The following is a 17,947-nucleotide window of genomic DNA, read 5'->3' as shown; positions in this document are numbered from 1 at the left end:
AACATGCAGTCTTTAACATGCAACCTAAACTAACATGCAGCCTAAACTAACATACATCCTAAACTTACATACAGCCTATATATAGAATCAGGAAAGAAAATACCAGCCTCAATACAACAAATTTAATTAAATTTGAGGCAGATATTTTCTTTCCTGATTCCATGCATGACTAACCATCCTGTGAGATGGGAATATTAGATAACTAAATAATAGCTTTATTATTTTCATAAGAGCTAAGCACTGGTCTGATTTATACTTATCTAGTTTTACTTACGGGGGTTAAGCTTTGGCTCTTTGGTCCCACCTTTCATCTGTCAATTAAGTGGTGTACAGAATCTTGAGCCTACTGGGCTCTTATCAAATCTACATTTGAAACTGTGTATTGAGTCTGCCTTTACCACATCACTTCCTAATGCATTCCATTTGTTAAGCACTCTGACACTGAAATAAAATTCTAATGTCTCTGTGGCTTATTTAGGTACCAAGTTTCCACCTGTGTCACCCTGTTCTTGTCCACCCATGCTAAATAGTTTGCCTGTCTCATGAACTATGTGTTGGGAGTGAGTTTGATGCGGGAATAGTCACATTAACGTAATGTATCAAGGAGAAAATCAGTGGGAGCCATGAGATGGATTCGAACCTGCATACTGGGTATTCCCAAGCACACGCCTTAGGCCTCAGGACCATGATATGCCACACAAATAATGCAATCTTGGATTCAAATCCACAAGGGCCGTGACGAGGATTCGAACCTGCGTCCGGGAGCATCCCAGACATTGCCTTAATCGACTGAGGGTTGATGTGGATAGATATGTGGATTAACACTTGTGGATTTGTTCATAACAAATTCAATTTGGGGTCTCACGACCCTCGTTGTGAGTGCAATATAACGTCCTAAAAATCTATGTGGCTTTTCGAAAAGTTAACAAGAAAGTCTGAGATTGGAAATATACCACAGTTCCTATACAGGAAATTGCACCACTTGATGAAATATTGCTAGCCTCTCTGATTTGCATCAATAGAGATAGTGCAACTGTGAGAGAGGCATGCTATGATGTTTCTTTAATATGTATATATATGTGTGTACGGTATATACTGTCTATTTTGCTTGCTTTTAATCAGTTCAGTTTGTGTTGTGGAACAACCGGCAACAGTGTACGGACGCGGCCCGAGCACCGGGGAATGACTTGTAGGAGACGATAGCCGGCCATCGTGGAGACAGGTAGGCCAGGAGGTATTCCCTCTAGGGAATATGTCGCTAATTATTGTGTTGTGTAGTGTTTAGGAGTGGATATAAACATTGTTGTTGAGTGTGGCGTTATATTGTGTCGTGATCCGGCGAATGAGTCCCGTGGAACATATGTATGCTGAGTCACGTGTGTTGACATCACGATGTAAATTCTGGAGATCCGCGAGCGCACGGCAAGTCACGTGCGTGCGTGTCACCACGGGTGTGTGCGTGTCACCACGAGTGTGCGTGACACCACGTGTGTGCGTGTCACCACGGGTGTGTGCGTGTCATCACGGGTGTGCGTGTCACCACGGGTGTGCGTGTCATCACGGGTGTGCGTGTCATCACGGGTGTGCGTGTCACCACGGGTGTGCGTGTCACCACGGGTGTGCGTGTCATCACGGGTGTGCGTGTCACCACGTGTGTGCGTGTCATCATGGGTGTGCGTGTCATCATGGGTGTGCGTGTCATCACGGGTGTGCGTGTCACCACGGGTGTGCGTGTCACCACGGGTGTGTGCGTGTCATCACGGGTGTGCGTGTCACCACGGGTGTGCGTGTCATCACGGGTGTGCGTGTCACCACGGGTGTGTGCGTGTCATCACGGGTGTGCGTGTCACCACGGGTGTGCGTGTCATCACGGGTGTGCGTGTCACCACGTGTGTGCGTGTCATCATGGGTGTGCGTGTCATCATGGGTGTGCGTGTCATCACGGGTGTGCGTGTCACCACGTGTGTGCGTGTCATCATGGGTGTGCGTGTCATCACGGGTGTGCGTGTCATCACGGGTGTGCGTGTTACCACGGGTGTGCGTGTCACCACGTGTGTGCGTGTCGCAGGTGGTGGTGTCTTTGGGGCAGCTGAAACCTCCTTAATCAAGCCATACTTCCGTCTTTCCGCCTTAAATCCTTCCTTCCTCCTTCTCACAAGTTTTCATTCACGATCGACAGAAAGCCTCATCGTATTGACTTGAAATAGTTTCAAGAAATCAAGGAAAGTCTTGAATGTTACTGCAAGTGAGAAATGTAAGCCAGGAGTTAGTCACTGGTTGTGGGCTTGCATCCTGGGAAGGGTCAGTAGTTTGACCCTGTGGTGACCCTGATGGTAGACAACACAGGGGTGTGCGCTCCCGACAAAATGAATTACCGTATTATTATATAATAAGTTGTATGGATAGTTTTATGACAGGCTACATTGTTTTGTTTATCTGATGCTATACGGATAGTTTTTTTTATCTTAGGGTACATTAATTGCTTGATGATTTTATGCTACATAAACAGTTTTATGATAGACTACATAGCAATGTTTATGATTTTAGGCTACATAAAAAGTTTTAAGTACTTTATCAGATATGATAAAGCCCTTACAGACGAAACGTTATCTACAATAATTTCTATTGGTGTTTTTCTACATGGTTGTCGGTACTCTGTGTTCACTCTAACCTTCTATATCATAATCCCTTCTATAGCCTCCTGTCTTACGGGCTATTCATGCCCGTGCCACCTCTTTGGTGGCTTAATCTTCATCAATCAACCTCCTGTCACAATCCCCCCCTTACTACACTCCTTCCATCTCCTCCAGCTCCACCTCCTTCACAAAGCCTCAACTCTCACCACAAGTGTGTTATCAGACAAAGATTAGACAAGGCGTGCTGTTGCTTTGTACCGTGTTTAATGCTTGCATGACGATTTTACAATATATTAAATTAAACACAAATCGAGGGCTTATTTATAAATATAGAATTACAGAATATTATGGAACTCTCAAGTTCCTTGTAGCCACAGCGTGTAGGTTTCAAGTCCATTAAATTTAGGAAAGGTGGTGAAGAGTAGAGAAAGTGGTGAAGGAGAGGGAATGTAGTAATGACGATGTTGGTTGGAGATTGTGCCACAATCTTGTGATAGTGAAGATGGACACTGTGATGAAGATAGTGTGTAGTGAAGATGTGGCTCAAGTCACCTGAACAGCGCCGGGTACCCCCAGTAGTATATGTAGTATGTATATAAATATTTATATTTCCTGTTAACATTTTATAATTTTTGCTAGAAATTACCTACTTAATACCATTTGCTTTAAAATGGCACTGTATCTATTGCTACCCAATCTCCCAATCTTTATGTACCCAATCCGAACATCTTTACCACTGTAATCATTGCTGTCGTCTTATATGTGCTGTCAATCTGCTGTATGGTGTCTATTAATCTTGTTTAAATTACCAATCAAGCTGTCAATGTAATCAATCAGAGCTTTAATATACCAATGTGCTTTATTATACTTACTAATCTCTCTCATCTCATTTTTTTCTTGCAATGTATTTGTTATCATTTTATTAATTCTGCTAGAATTTACCTACTTAAAATTATCTGTTAGATTAAGGACCTGCCCGACACGCTGCGCGTACTAGTGGCTTTACAAGATTGTAAATACTATGCTATGTATTCTCACAAACCCAATGTACCTTCTTGTATATAAATAAATAAATAAATAAATAAATAAATAAATAAATAAATAAATAAATATTATCTGTTAGATTAAGGACCTACCTGCCCGAAACGCTGTGCATACTAGTGGCTTTACAAGAATGTAAACACATCATGCTATGTACTCTCATAAACCCAATGTAACTTCTTGTATATATATATATATAAATAAAAATAAATAAATTAATATGTATATATTGGTGTATACTGGCAGCAGGTTTTCATTTAGACATGTTTCACTGAATATGACTGCCTATTCTGTGTTGATTATTTTCTTGTTTAGGGCTTCTATCCCTCTGACTAGTGCTCTTGCATCTTGGTTTAATTGGAAGAGGATTTCTCCAAATGTCATTTTTGTTCTAGGTAAACTAAAATAATAAATAACTGTAGAATGTATTACACTTATAAATTTACACAACGTTTCGAACCTACATGGTTCATTCTCAAGTGATGGGACTGTACTATTGTTTGCCGTTGTTATAGATTTAGCTACTCATAATGAAATGTCCATGTAGCAGGGGATATAGTGACCCCGTAATTCAGTTCGATTATTCACGATATATTGTTACCGTGATATTTGGGTCAGAGTTATAAATGCAGGTGGGATTTCCTCCTTTTCTCCTGTTTCTTTTCCACTTCTGTTTTAGCGCACTGGTTTTAGTCTTTTGTTTTAATAATATTATCTTGGTGGTGGGTATAGATGCGCAGTGTTCACTAGTGTGTCCCATTCTTCAACTACTTTTCTAACCATTGTAGTTGCTATGGATTTTGCATTTAATGTAGCTGCTCTTGTTGGATGAATGTTGAGTTTGATGCGCAGGGCTTCAGTTGCTTCACATTCCAGTAAGTAGTGCAATAGTGCACTACTACTTTTCCACAAGCTGAAAATTGAGACAGTTTCGGGTTGTGTTTCCAGGGCTAGGCTGTCGTCAAAACTTCGTCGCTTTTAACCAGCAGTGTCGCTCCTTGTTTTGCTCGCTTCTGGGTAATGTGTTCTCTTGAGTACATCTACCTTCACACAGGGGCCTGATGGCTGAGTGGACAGCACTCGGGGTTTGTAGTCCTAAGGGTCCGGGTTCGATCCCCAGTGGAGGCGGAAACAAATGGGCAGTTTTTTTTCACCCTGATGTACTTTTCACCTAGCAATAAATAGGTTCCTGGGAGTTAGACAGCTGTTTCCTGGTGTGTGTGTGTGTGTGTGACCGAATAGTGACTAATGGTTTGTGCACGTCTCGACATGATTTGTGCACATGACGACATGGTTTGTGCTCATGCCATGATTTCCTGAACCAGGAACCCCGACGTCATCTGATGGAGAACTGTCATGTCTATTTTTCTTCAAAAACTGTCTTTGTAAAGAAAAATTCATCACACCAGCATATTTCTCACCGCTTACAACTGAAAATTTTAAATTTCGTCCATTACGTAATCAGGAATTGTGTCAGTACATTTTACCAGTTAACCTTTTGTTGTTAAGTATTTTGAATATCAGGCACAAATTTAAATGTGTTTGGGTTGTGGCAGTGAGTGAGAATTAAGTTTAAAATAGTATCAAAATAGACTATTGACTAATTTATAATGTTAACAATTCCGTGCATTTGTGTTAGTTTAATCTGTAATGTAACTTGAAACTTGAATTTCGTACAAAAACGATGCCCTTGTTCCCAATGCGAAGCCTTTATAACCGCCTATATTAATAAATTTATTTAGACAGGAACGGTTAGTTGCCGATTAAATGTTTTGTATTCCACTGTATTTTCATTATCCATTACCAACTTCATTACTCGACAGATGTGGATGAAAGCGACGTTAGTGGTGATGGTGGTGGTGGAGGCGGCAGCCGCAGTCTCCATCGTCTCCCTGGCACAAGATGAATGGGACCTTTTCAAGGTGATAAGTATAAGCATTATTGTTTTATCTCCATATACACACAGAAATCACAATAACGTAATCTATCAAATGAACAAATACATAAGGGCTGTTGGTGAGGATTCGAACCTACGCACGGGATGTTGTGCCCAGATGGGCCTTAGTCAACTGAGAGAGAGAGAAGAAGATTAAGCCACCCAAAAGATGGCTTGGGCATGAATAGCCCATAAGTGGTGGCCCTTTTGAGCCATTTCCAGTATCAATAGATGATACTGGAGATCTGTGGAGGTGCGACTGCACCCTGCGTGACGGGAGATGTCTCCCGTGTTAGTCAACTGTTTCACGATAGGCACCCTCACCACGGCCTTGTGGATTTGTTCATTATCTCTATATAGTTATTTAACCTGAGCGGAGTGTGCCGGTCTGAAGCATACTTGACTGGCAAGCAGACAGATTTATACTATTATTTCACGTATGAGTAATCTTTAGCACAAGTATACCCATGCGGAATTTTGGTTTGATTTTGAACATCATATGGAGGCTTTTCAATCTTCTGAATGAATGCATATTTGTGTAGATACTAATATAATCTTGGGTAATTATTATATATATTTTCGTTGTGAATTTTGTACTAATATTATCATAATAGTAATTACATTCGTGCAAAATTAAAGAATGTTTCTTTATTACCCGAGTTTTTTAAGCTGAATTTCACACAACAGTTCGTATTATGCTTATTTGAAATTACGGCGGGAAAGGTGGGGGTAGGGATGGAACTATCAGGGGAAAGCGCCAAACCATTACGACTATATAGCACTTGGAAGGGGTCAGGATAAGGATTTGGGATGGGACGGGGGGGGGGAAGGAATGGTGCCCAACCACTTGGACGTTCGGGGATTTAACGCCGACCTGCAGGAAGTGAGACCGTCTCTCTACCGTCCAGCCCAATTGATTGGAAGGCAATGGGGGGGGGGGGGAAGAGATTTACTCTGTCCTAAAATAGGAACCCGTTGGGCATGAACAAGTTAAAATAAGTGGTCAGAACGTGACCTTGGCATGCTGTCCTCTCTTGAATTCTGGCGACCCCGATCAGTCTGTCCGTCCCGTACCCAAGACATACACCCGTGCAAAGTTGGGTGAGACTAGCCGCAAGCGTCTGACCTCCAACCTTGGATAGAGAGAGAAACAGATATTCTCTCATAAATATAGATTGTGAAAATGTACAACAATAAATATTTTAACCTTAATCGAGTATATTTTGTTTATAAAAATAGAGGCGCATTAATGTTGGTTGTGGTCTAACAAGGTAAATTACCAATTATTTATTATGCACCCCATACCCATCCAGTGGGCGGTGGTGGAAAGGGTTACAGAGGCACATAATGGGTTCAGGAACTGAACCACCATAGTTCGTTTAGCTAAACAATTGACATTCTTTTGAAGCTAGTTACACAATTGTTAATGTTACCAGACATGAAGAATCTTATTTTTTCAGGTGACATTTAAGCTTTTGTGCAGCATGGTGAGACACTAGGATAACGTATTCTATTTTTCCTCTTTTTGTATAACTAAATGCTGCCGTAGTGAAAAACTGTTTACATACAGTCTCCGGGTTTGTGTCAGTGTGCACTTGAGAGTAGCAGCACCAGGGGCGTGTGGAGTGTCAACAGCCTGGGGCCAGATTCACGAAGCAGTTACGCAATCACTTACGAACCTGTCCATCTTTTCTCAATCTTTGGCGGCTTTGTTTACAATTATTAAACAGTTAACGAGCTCCGAAGCACCAGGAGGCTGTTTATAACAATATCAACAGTTGATTGGCAAGTTTTCATGCTTGTAAACTGTTTAATAAATGTAACCAAAGCCGTCAAAGATTGAGGAAAGATGTACACGTTCGTAAGTGCTTGCGTAACTGCTTCGTGAATCTGGCCCCAGGCTGTTGAAATTCATGGTTTATTCATAGTGGCTCTGTGGTTGTCATCTTAAGAATTTTGAATCAAACCTGATCAGCACAATAGACTTTTGACAAGCCGCTGGAGCTTCCTGTCCCTACTGTAGTTCCCATGAGTGACTACGATGCTCTAGGCTGTATCCATATCTAGCATCTATGTGTGATTTCACGAACTATTTTGTTTATATGCTTCTTATATCTTTCAATAATATGTCATTGTTTTCTGACATTGGAATATTTCTGCAGCTGGAACACAAGAAGCAGTATAACAACTACAGTGGAAGATAATTTCCGCATGAAGATCTTTCTCGACAACAAACACAGGGATGATGGAACACAACAAACTTTATGCGCAGAATCTCACTTCTTTCAAGCTCGAAGTCAACCAATTTGGAGATATGGTACAGTCTTTTGATTTTTTTAGTGGAAGCACACGACTTATCACTCATTAGCAGTTAGAATTTTATCTTACCACAACTCACCAATTTAGCTTTATCCTGGTTGTTTTCCCTGTAACACGACCTGGCAATCAGTCTACAACCAGGTCCCCAATCTTTATTTATACGCATATATCCTGTCCGGGGGACAAGAAACCCCTAACTTCCTGCCCGAAACGCTTTGCGTAATAGTGGCTTTAGGCATTGTATGTACTAGCTCTATCTATAAATCTATCAATTTTTGTAAAATCTCTTGTATGTATGTACCTTAATGAATAAACATGTATTTATTTATTTATTATTAATTAGTTTGTCGACGGTTTACACATTAAAAAAATAAATTCCACGTGTTCACTTGCAATTCCGTGCCAGACTCAACCATGCTTACTCTGCTCTAAACACCGGGTTTTGATGCATTGATATTTATACGGTATTTGTCTTCCTCTGTATAGCCACAATGACATTGCTCTCTCTTCTGATAATTAACTTACCTTGTCTTACTCTGTTTATTACTCCTGTATAGCTATTAACAAGACAGGGATACGATAGAGGTGGTCAGGCAGGTTTATTGTAATTTTGGTAAATTAAGTATAATTATTGTTATTGTTGATATATATCGTATTTATTTTATCCGTATTAGTTTAATTAATAACCTGCATTTGGCATTAACGTGCCTTAGAAAACATCGAAAGAAATTTAATAATAATTTCCAATGAATTATTAGTGATAACTTGATGACAAAATAACACACGAAAGCATTTCGCTCATGTATTGTGTAATAATATGATTAAGTGGCATTTAATAGGTTATAAATTTAGACTTACGGATGACATAAGTTTTAATTAATAAACTAGCGCTGTAGGGTCATGTAATGAGGCTATTTCAATATTTAATGTATTTCAGAACTTTTTATTTTGTTTCTTTGTATCTTCCTGCTTTTAGTCACTAGTTATATTTATATTGATTACTAAACGATGTCCTTAGTACCCCAGTTATGTTCCCTTGCATTACCCATTATTTAAAAAAAAAGTTATACACTTAATCTTATTCAAAAATTTCGTCCAGGTGTTTGGCCACCGTTTCTTTCCTCAAATCGTAAATCCTTATCCTCATATCTCTTCCTAGCACTATATACTCTTAATGAATTAGTGCTTTCTCCTAGTAATTTGCCTTACGTTACCTTATTCAACAGCTTAGAGAAGAAATTATAGCGTCAGTGACTGGCTTCGACAAGGTGAACATCAGTGCTGTGATCAACAATGTTGGGTCCACCTACATTCCTCCTGACGGAGACGTACAGCTCCCCTCCACCGTAGACTGGCGCCTCAAGGGCGCTGTCACCGGTGTCAAGAGTCAGGGGCAGTGTGCCTCTGGGTGGGCATTTGCAACGGTGAGTCAAATTACTACAAATAGTTTGAAAAGCTTTGCAAAATCAATACTTAACATGTTTTCATCTTTGAGAAAGTGTGGTCCATCGAGGAGTTTTGTTCAGTAGTAGCCTTATGGTTGTGAAGGTATCCCCTACTGAGACCTGTTCAGTAGTAGCTTTGTGCTAGAGAAAGTATCCCCTATTCAGGCCTTTTATTCATTGATAGCCAATAACTTAAAAAAACGTGACCTGTTGAGGCTTCGTGTTCAGTAATAGCATAAATTAAACACTAGGTAATCCTGATGCATAATTCATACACATAACAATCACAAAACTCGAGCATAAACAGGGAAAGAAGAAAAACAAAATCTGAAGTAACTGGATGAGTACAGAAACATATATCCATCTCCGGAACTCTTACAAAAACAAAACAAAAACAACAAGGAACCAATGGACAACAAACTAAAAGTTACGAAACTTGCCTCTGCACATAAATTCCCTGATGAACAAAGGAAGTCAGGCGATTCAGGAAGCATAAGGGTAAGAGGAAAACTTTTTTTTCACAGTGAGTCAAAACTAACTTTTATTCCTATACCGACAAGTAGCTTTAAAACCAGTGGCAATATACAAGTGTGCAGGATGTATGCCCAACTGGAGACAGAAACCAAACATCTCTAGTCTCATTAGTTAAATTATCTGGAGTTTACAGTGAATATATTTACCAGATGAATCCCGACAATTGGAACCAACAACAAACTGGGACGAGAATAAGTAATGCAAAGGGAATTTCATCTCCGAGGGACAAGAGCAGGAAGCATAAGGACTTACCTTCCACCAGCAACGAGGAGTTAAGCAGCCTGTGTTGCTCAGAATCTGTGGTGCAGTATAATAGCTCAAAATTGTAGTAAATGATAGTGGGAGTATGTTTCAGCGCAGACAGCAACAGTAGAGGAAGTTACACAACTGCATCAAGTTACATGGGCAGCACCTGAAGCACAAGCTCTTACAATGGAAGATTTTAACTATGACACAATAGGCTTTGGTAAATTTAATATCACAAACTGTAGGAAAACAATGCATTAACCTCATATAGAGCTCCGTTCTCATTCAGCATGCGACTGAGCCAACCTGAGGTAACAACGTTCTAGATTTCGTGCTAACAATAGAAGAGCATGATCGATCAAATCCAGGTTGGAGAGATGCCTACCGCCCTTACATGTAACCACTATATCCCAAGATGGAATATATTTCCCGAAACCCGATAAGTTTAGGAGAAGTATTAACATGATTACTCTCAAGGAGACTATCGAAGAATGGGATATATTTACAAAGAGCATCGCTAAACTTGTACGAAAATTCGTGCCAAGAAAGAGAGGAAAACTGCAAAGAACTAGATGGAAGACAAAGGCAGCAAAAAGAGCTTTATTAACTCAGCTCAATCTCCGGATGAGATAAAGGGATACAGTCCCTTTACGGGCTCACCATAGCCCGAGCTACATGGACATTTCTTTCTTAGTGGCTAAATCTAAACCAACATCAAACAACAACTCCAAAAGAGGTGTTACTCCACCTGGAATCACATCTGGAATCGCCACCTGGAATAAGACACTAAAAGGCGTTTAATGCAGCCACCTAGAAAATCAGATCAGCCAAAAGAAACTATGAACGGAAACTTGTAGAATATCAAGAAAGACCCCAAATTCTTTTATGCTAGGTAGAACCCTTGAAAGGTATGACTAACCAAGTTTTGAGCAACAATGAAAGATACACTCACAATAGGAATACACTTAAGGACACATCACCTACTCGAGACTATACACTCAGAGCTCACGCCTTAAATTTAAGAAGAATAAATTGACTTACCAAAACTAGGTAGCGTGTCTGTATTCAAAATCCAAACTGCCTGCAGATTCAATTCCCCAGCAAACACAGCCTAACCACAGCACTGTAACAACGCTTTTTATACAACGTAAAACAACGTGATTAAGGTGTTGAGAACATAGGTAATATGTGTTATTATGTAAGGAGGATTCGCTTGTTCTACCAGACAGGATCGCTGGAAGGGCAGCACTTCCGCCGGTGGGGGCGTCTGCTCAGCCTCTCCGAACAGAACCTTCTCGACTGCTGCCATCTGTGCTACGGGTGCCAGGGTGGTCGCATGGACTATGCCTTTACCACCATCCAGCAAAATGGTGGCATCGATAGTGAGAGTTATTACCCATACGAGGCCAGGGTAAGATACTTCGTTTGTGTGTGTGTGTGTTCGTTCTTGATTATTTAATGCTATGAATATTCTCGTTTTGTGATCATATTTGCTTTGTTTTTTGACGATTTATCATTTGAGGGATGACAATAAAATTCTAGGAAGCACTTTATTTTAAGCCAGACTGGTACTTTGGTCACACATTACTCTAGGGAGTACATTATCTAAAAGCAGACTGGGACTCTAGTCATGCAGTACTTTAAGGTACTGTGTGTACAAGAACATGCCATATACCATACAAACATGTCCCATACCCGAAAAAAACATACCATATACCCCAATATCACAAGAACACTTCACATACCCCCAACATCACACATTTCAAACCATCTTATGCCTCTTGCAGAACAACGTGTGCCGCTACAACCCATCCATGGCAGTCAGCAAGGTTGTCGGGTACATGAGCATCCCTCCCGGAGATGAGCAGGCTCTGAAGGCGGCGGTAGCCAATGTGGGACCCGTGGCTGTGGCCATCGACGCCTCCCTGCCCTCCTTCCATTACTACACCCACGGTAGGTCAAAGCCGCTCGTTGCATACAGTGGAGGGAGGCAAGATAGCTATCAAGAAGGAGCGTTAAGAACTGCGAGACAAGCCATAAGTACTGGGATGCGAGGACAGAATAAGAGCCGGGATATGCGGACAAAATATGAATTGGCAGATGAGGACAGATTTAAGAGCTGGGATAAGAGGACAAATTAACTATATATATACTGAGTGTGAGGACACAATAAGATCTGGGGGTATAAGGCCAGAGTTAAGGAACGATACCCAAAAATAGACCCAACACTGACCCTACAAAAAACAGGTAAATAGATAGGAAAAAGAGGGGTTACTATTATATACATAAATTGTTGTCATAAATGCTAAAAAATATTTTGTTTACGAGGATTTAATGATCTGAAGGCACGTCATTTATATGATAGTTGTATTCTGATGTCCCCGGTCCATTGTGTTATATGCGCAGTTTACCTAATACCAGTCCAACGTGCAGTTTACCTGATAGAATAGTACTACGTGCGCAGTTTATCTAATGTTAGTTTACATAATAATACAACTGCCGCACTAGAAACAGCATAATGCTAAAAGTTCCATTATTATTATTATTATTATTATTATTATTATTATTATTATTATTATTATTATTATTATTATTATTATTATTATTATTATTATTATACAAATTTTTGGTATCGATTTCCATTAGCCTAATATGTGTTGTAACCCTTATGTATGTACTTATGTTTATATGTACGTGTGACAGGTGTGTACTATGACGTCCAGTGCTCGTCTGTGTCGCTGACGCACGGGGCGCTGGTGGTGGGCTATGGCTCCCAGTGGGGCACAGACTACTGGCTGGTGAAGAACTCTTGGGGCGCCACTTGGGGCGACGGGGGCTACATCAAGATCGCCCGCAACCACAACAACCAGTGTGGCATAGCCTCTGCTGCGCTCTACCCCCTGGTGTAACGTCTTCTGCTACTGCGTTCTATTACCCCCTGGTGTGACGTCTTCTGCTGCTGCGCTCTACCCCCTGGTGTGACGTCTTCTGCTACTGCGTTCTAAATTACCCCCCTGGTATAATGTCTTCTGCTGCTGCGCTCTATATTACCCCCTGGTGTACGTTTTCTGTTGCTTCTACCCCATCCTCGCCTAGCGTAACGCCAACAATCTTGACGCTGCTGTTAAATAACTGGTATTTGGATGCAGTTTGCTCCAATAAACTACATGATCACTGTAACCCACTGTTGAATACATCAACTGTGTGATCTGTATTTAATGTTCCACTGCCGGGACACTGTAACACGACACACAGTCTTACAATACATTCACGTCTTGTATTTCATCAATACATAACTTGTGTGACGTTTTTCAAGTTACAGATTGACGTGAGGTTTTGTGTATTTTCCAGTCATCAGTAATGATCCTTTTTCTCGATTTTGGTTTTGAATAATATTTTAGTTCATACTTTTTTTTTACCGTTTAGCAGAAACAAGCTTTTGTGTGTGTGTCGATTTTGCATGTTTGTGTGATTGTGGTTATGTATTGTTGTTGATTGTAAAGGTGTTTAATATATCGGTTTTGGTAACATGTTGTTAGGATTTCATGAAATGTATTTTTATGATCCAGGTTTTTAAATACATTTTGTCACGACGTTAGTTTGTTTTCTTGCAAATAATATTCATATTTTTCTTTGGTTACCCCCTTCTCTTGTACTGTTACAGTAGCACCTGTTACCCCCTCCTACTGTCCTTACACATGAGGGAGTTAGAGGAGGGCCACAGAGAGCCACAGTGAGTCAGAGGAGGGCCACAGGGAGCCAGAGGGCCACAGGGAGTCAGAGGAGGGCCACAGGGAGCCAGAGGGCCACAGGGAGTCAGAGGAGGGCCACAGGGAGCCAGAGGGCCACAGGGAGTCAGAGGAGGGCCACAGGGAGCCAGAGGGGCCACAGGGCCAACAACAAACCAGACATGATAAGCATAAGCTCTTTGAAACTTGAAATACTAAACAAATTGAAGGATATTAATCTAAACCAATCCTTTAACAGATTAAATAATAATAATTTACAACGAATACTGAGACCTATTAATCTAAACCAATCCTTTAAAAGATTAAATAATAATAATTTAATAATTGTGTCGTGGGACAGGCAGCCAGTGTATATATACATGTTAGGCTTATATTGAGGTCTCCCTCCAACGTCGAAATACTGACCCTCTCCAGAATGCAACTTCACAATAAGATGAATAATTCAGATGTACCTATTTTCTGGTAGGTGAATAGATGCATTAGGTGCTAGGAAATGCACCCAAATCATTATTGTCCAGCCAGAGATTCGAACCCAGAATTCTTGATTGTGAGAACGAACCGGGACCCTTCGTAGCACATACGAAGGGGTACCTGCTTATAACTCCACAAGCCACAATGTATTACAGAAAACGGAGTCATGACATTCAGAATTTTATCGTAAAGATCTTCCCCCTCCCCCATGACGCTATCGTTATCACATGATCGCCGTCCTCAGCAATGTCGACATCAGTTGTGGTAGCGAGAGTGCTTTCTAAAAATCAGTGGATAGGGTCACTCCCATTACTTTATTGTCTTGTGTCTTCGGCTGCGTCCTCAAGAATATCTGCCGTACCACTGTACAATTCTCGTGTTGGAGAATGGTGAGTAGACAGCTTGGATGGTGCATGGTTGTTTTCAGGACGCAGGGGCGGTACTCTTGCTGCAACTTCATGTTCCTCCACTCTGGTGCAGATGACGACTCAACACACACAGGCAGACATGCTTTCTGATTCACGGTCAGTCTCGTCAGTGAAGGAATGATTGACAAGACACAACTATAAGGCATAGTCCAATTACCGTCTAATCCAGCCCATCCTCCTGTTTTGGTAGTATTTGTAGGAAGGATGAGGACCATAGTACATATACCGACGATCAACGCAGTTATTAATCGATACTATGAAATTTGGACAAACCGGAAAACGATTTTCTGCTTATGTTGCAAAGACAAACTAACCTAACCTTCCTGGGCCTAATACACGCTATCTGAGGCCTAATAAAGTACATATATGTGCTATACTAGGCTTAGGAATATTTGTTTGATTATTAGTTTCATTTTTTTTTCGTACTCTATAAAGTGAATAGTACAAAATTCTACTATCTAATTGCTTAGTAAGTCAATATTTGTACTACGGTGCTCATAGTTACAAAAATTACTATCTAAACAGGAGGATGGGTTGTCTAATGAGGGTCTTGTATACCACTATTAGAGAATTTGTCGACTTCCCTTCGTGAGATGTGAAGGTGTTTTAAAACACTGATACATCTATTGCATCTATTACATCTGATACATCTATGTATATCTATATACATCTATGTATATCTATATACATCTATGTATATCTATATACATCTATGTATATCTATATACATCTATGTATATCTATATACATCTATGTATATCTATATACATCTATGTATATCTATATACATCTATGTATATCTATATACATCTATGTATATCTATATACATCTATGTATATCTATATACATCTGATACATCTATACACATGTGATATACCTATTGGGTTTGGGTGCTGCCTCTTTCTCAAGCTCTTTACAAAATTATTTGTACAAAACGTTTTTTGATGCAAGTCTATTTTTATGTTTTGTATCTCTAGTTGTTATAGTTGTATCTCTAGTTGTTATACTTGTATCTCTAGTTGTTATAATTGTATAGCTCTAGTTGCTATACTTGTATCTCTAGTTGTTTTACTTTCATTTGTGGATGACTAGGCTGCGGGGAGTGTGCCTGTGAGTGTCTATATTGCTCGCTTATGATGCCTTGTCTGTCTTCAATAAATTTAACCTTTTTTTCGAACGCAATCTTGTGCACCGTGTACAGGAAAATAGATATAGTCGATTGTTATCTTACGCCAACACTTTTAAGGAAAAGCCATATCACACTCCACGTCACGGCCCTTGTGGATTTGTTCAAAAGACATATGTCCCTAAACTAGATCGCTCGTATGTAAATAATGTATTAAAGTGCAGGTGTGGACATCAGGTGTGGACATCAGGCCAGGTAGAGAGTGGCAGTGAGTGCTAGGATGGGCCCTAAAATTGTCTGGAATATTTCTTCAAGACAATTCAGCTTACTAATGTTAAATCGCAAAGTTACCGCCATGAGAGCGATATGAAGTTAACGTTTTCTATGAATTGCGTTATTGCTGCATGTCAGAACTACTCTTGATCTATCAGTTCAATTCAACTTATTTCTTTATTATGTAACCCCCATACCTATCCCATGGGTGGTGGAGGAAAGGGTTACAGAGGCACAATCTGTTCAGGAACTGAACCCCATACTTCGTTTACCTAAGCAAGTGACAATCTTTTGAAGCTAGATAAGATATAATGTAATCCTGATTACAGATCACGCCGCTCAGATGCTTATTATCACTGGGATACCGCCCTGTTCTACAAAGAATGTCGCATTTCCCTCGTATGAATTACATAAGGCCAAAAATTGTCGTACTAGAAAATGGAAGCGGCTGGCGAAAGTAACGTAGTGTGCCGTTTTTTGTTTGGGGTCCTCTGGTGGTAGGTTAGGAGAGGACACTTTAAATTGACCGTTTTCTTGACCCTGGGAAACCTTAGGAGGACGGACTGGAGATACAGTAAAGGCCCATGTACAGCAAAGGCTTCTGAACAACAAAGTCCCTTGTATCTTTCAACATCGACCTTCGATCCCTGATGGGTCAAATCGCTGAACATCGTACCTTTACCCCGTTCTCATATTTCTGTTCCTTGTCCTCATTAGCGCTTTCTCTTGATAATTACGTGAAGTGGGGACTTACATCACAGTATGTACGCATATATGTACATTAACACACACACGCTACTTGGGCTCTTGAGAGATTGAGGATTCCCCTGGAGGCCGCCAGGGTAGTGAAGATGGAGATCGCGTGTAGTGATGATGGGGCCTCGCTTCGTTCCCCGGGCACTGCCGGGTACCTCAAATGGTACCTAACAAAACACTAAATAAAATATTGATTGGGGTGGTATGCGCAAAATATTCAAGTGCTTTAAAAATGAAGTTTCTTTGAGTATTTGTGTTTCTCTTCATCGAAATTATATATGTTCTCATAATAGATAGAGGTGCACACACACAAACACATTAGTGGTAGGAGCAGCATTAATCCCTACATGTAAGATCTCATTACAACATCTCAGCGTGTAATCTCAGTGTACTACTATCAGAAAATCATGGAATGAGTCTCACTAGTAAACCTTTACAACATCTCTGCGCATCAGCGGTGTAAGTGATATTAAATGCATTCCAAAAAATTATTGCCGTTGAAAGGAATTTCATATAGTAGTATTTTATTAACCAAGTTTGTGTCTCAACAATTGGCAACTGTGGTTGTTATCTTGGCCTGAGAAGGCCGCCTGGCGGCAGTCAGCCGAAGCGTCTCCAGCACGCAAGGTATCTACACTTTGTGTCAATTATTTAGCGTGTCAGGGCTCAGGCTACCCTATGTACTGGGGTACTTAGGCTACCCTCGTGGTTACCCTTTGTACTGGGGTACTTAGGCTACCCTCGTGGTTACCCTTTGTACTGGACAATACTTGACCAAACACCAATTCAGCAAAGCAGTGTTACAAGCTGTTGCAAGTCTCGCAGCGTTTGTTTTATGTATGTATGTAATTGTGACCACATCATTAATAGCCTCATACAGCACAGTGTATAATTTTTTATATATTTATTTATTTATTTATTTACTTATACAAGAAGGTACATTGGGTTTATGAGAGTACATAGCGTTGATGTTTTTACATTCTTGT

The 17,947-nt window shown here is 40.5% G+C and overlaps 2 protein-coding genes across 6 annotated transcripts in view; both read left to right on the top strand.

Annotated features, from left to right (window-relative positions):
- The first annotated feature begins 3,102 nt into the window (after positions 1–3,102).
- Positions 3,103–13,752, top strand: LOC123768104 (cathepsin L-like peptidase). The gene is given in 9 exon segments (XM_069306914.1): positions 3,103–3,223; positions 5,501–5,599; positions 7,776–7,802; positions 7,804–7,854; positions 7,856–7,930; positions 9,159–9,356; positions 11,383–11,568; positions 11,945–12,110; positions 12,861–13,752. Coding segments are annotated over 9 exon segments (1,059 nt in total). The 5' UTR covers positions 3,103–3,172; the 3' UTR covers positions 13,067–13,752.
- Positions 13,753–13,895: 143 nt separating this feature from the next.
- Positions 13,896–17,947, top strand: part of LOC123768103 (uncharacterized) — a 47,205-nt gene continuing 43,153 nt past the window's right edge. For 4 of the 5 annotated variants that reach the window (XM_069306908.1, XM_069306912.1, XM_069306910.1 and 1 more), the window contains exon 1: positions 13,896–14,766. In XM_069306908.1, coding sequence (XP_069163009.1) covers positions 14,764–14,766 — 3 coding nt within the window. In that variant the 5' untranslated portion in view covers positions 13,896–14,763. Of the gene's footprint in view, positions 14,767–15,547; positions 17,589–17,947 lie in introns of those variants that run through there. The other variant, XM_069306909.1, reaches the window with a different exon arrangement.

The sequence above is a fragment of the Procambarus clarkii genome, chromosome 59 (assembly GCF_040958095.1).
Source record: "Procambarus clarkii isolate CNS0578487 chromosome 59, FALCON_Pclarkii_2.0, whole genome shotgun sequence".
Lineage (NCBI taxonomy): Eukaryota > Metazoa > Arthropoda > Malacostraca > Decapoda > Cambaridae > Procambarus > Procambarus clarkii.
This window is presented reverse-complemented; position numbering and strand designations above follow the sequence as displayed.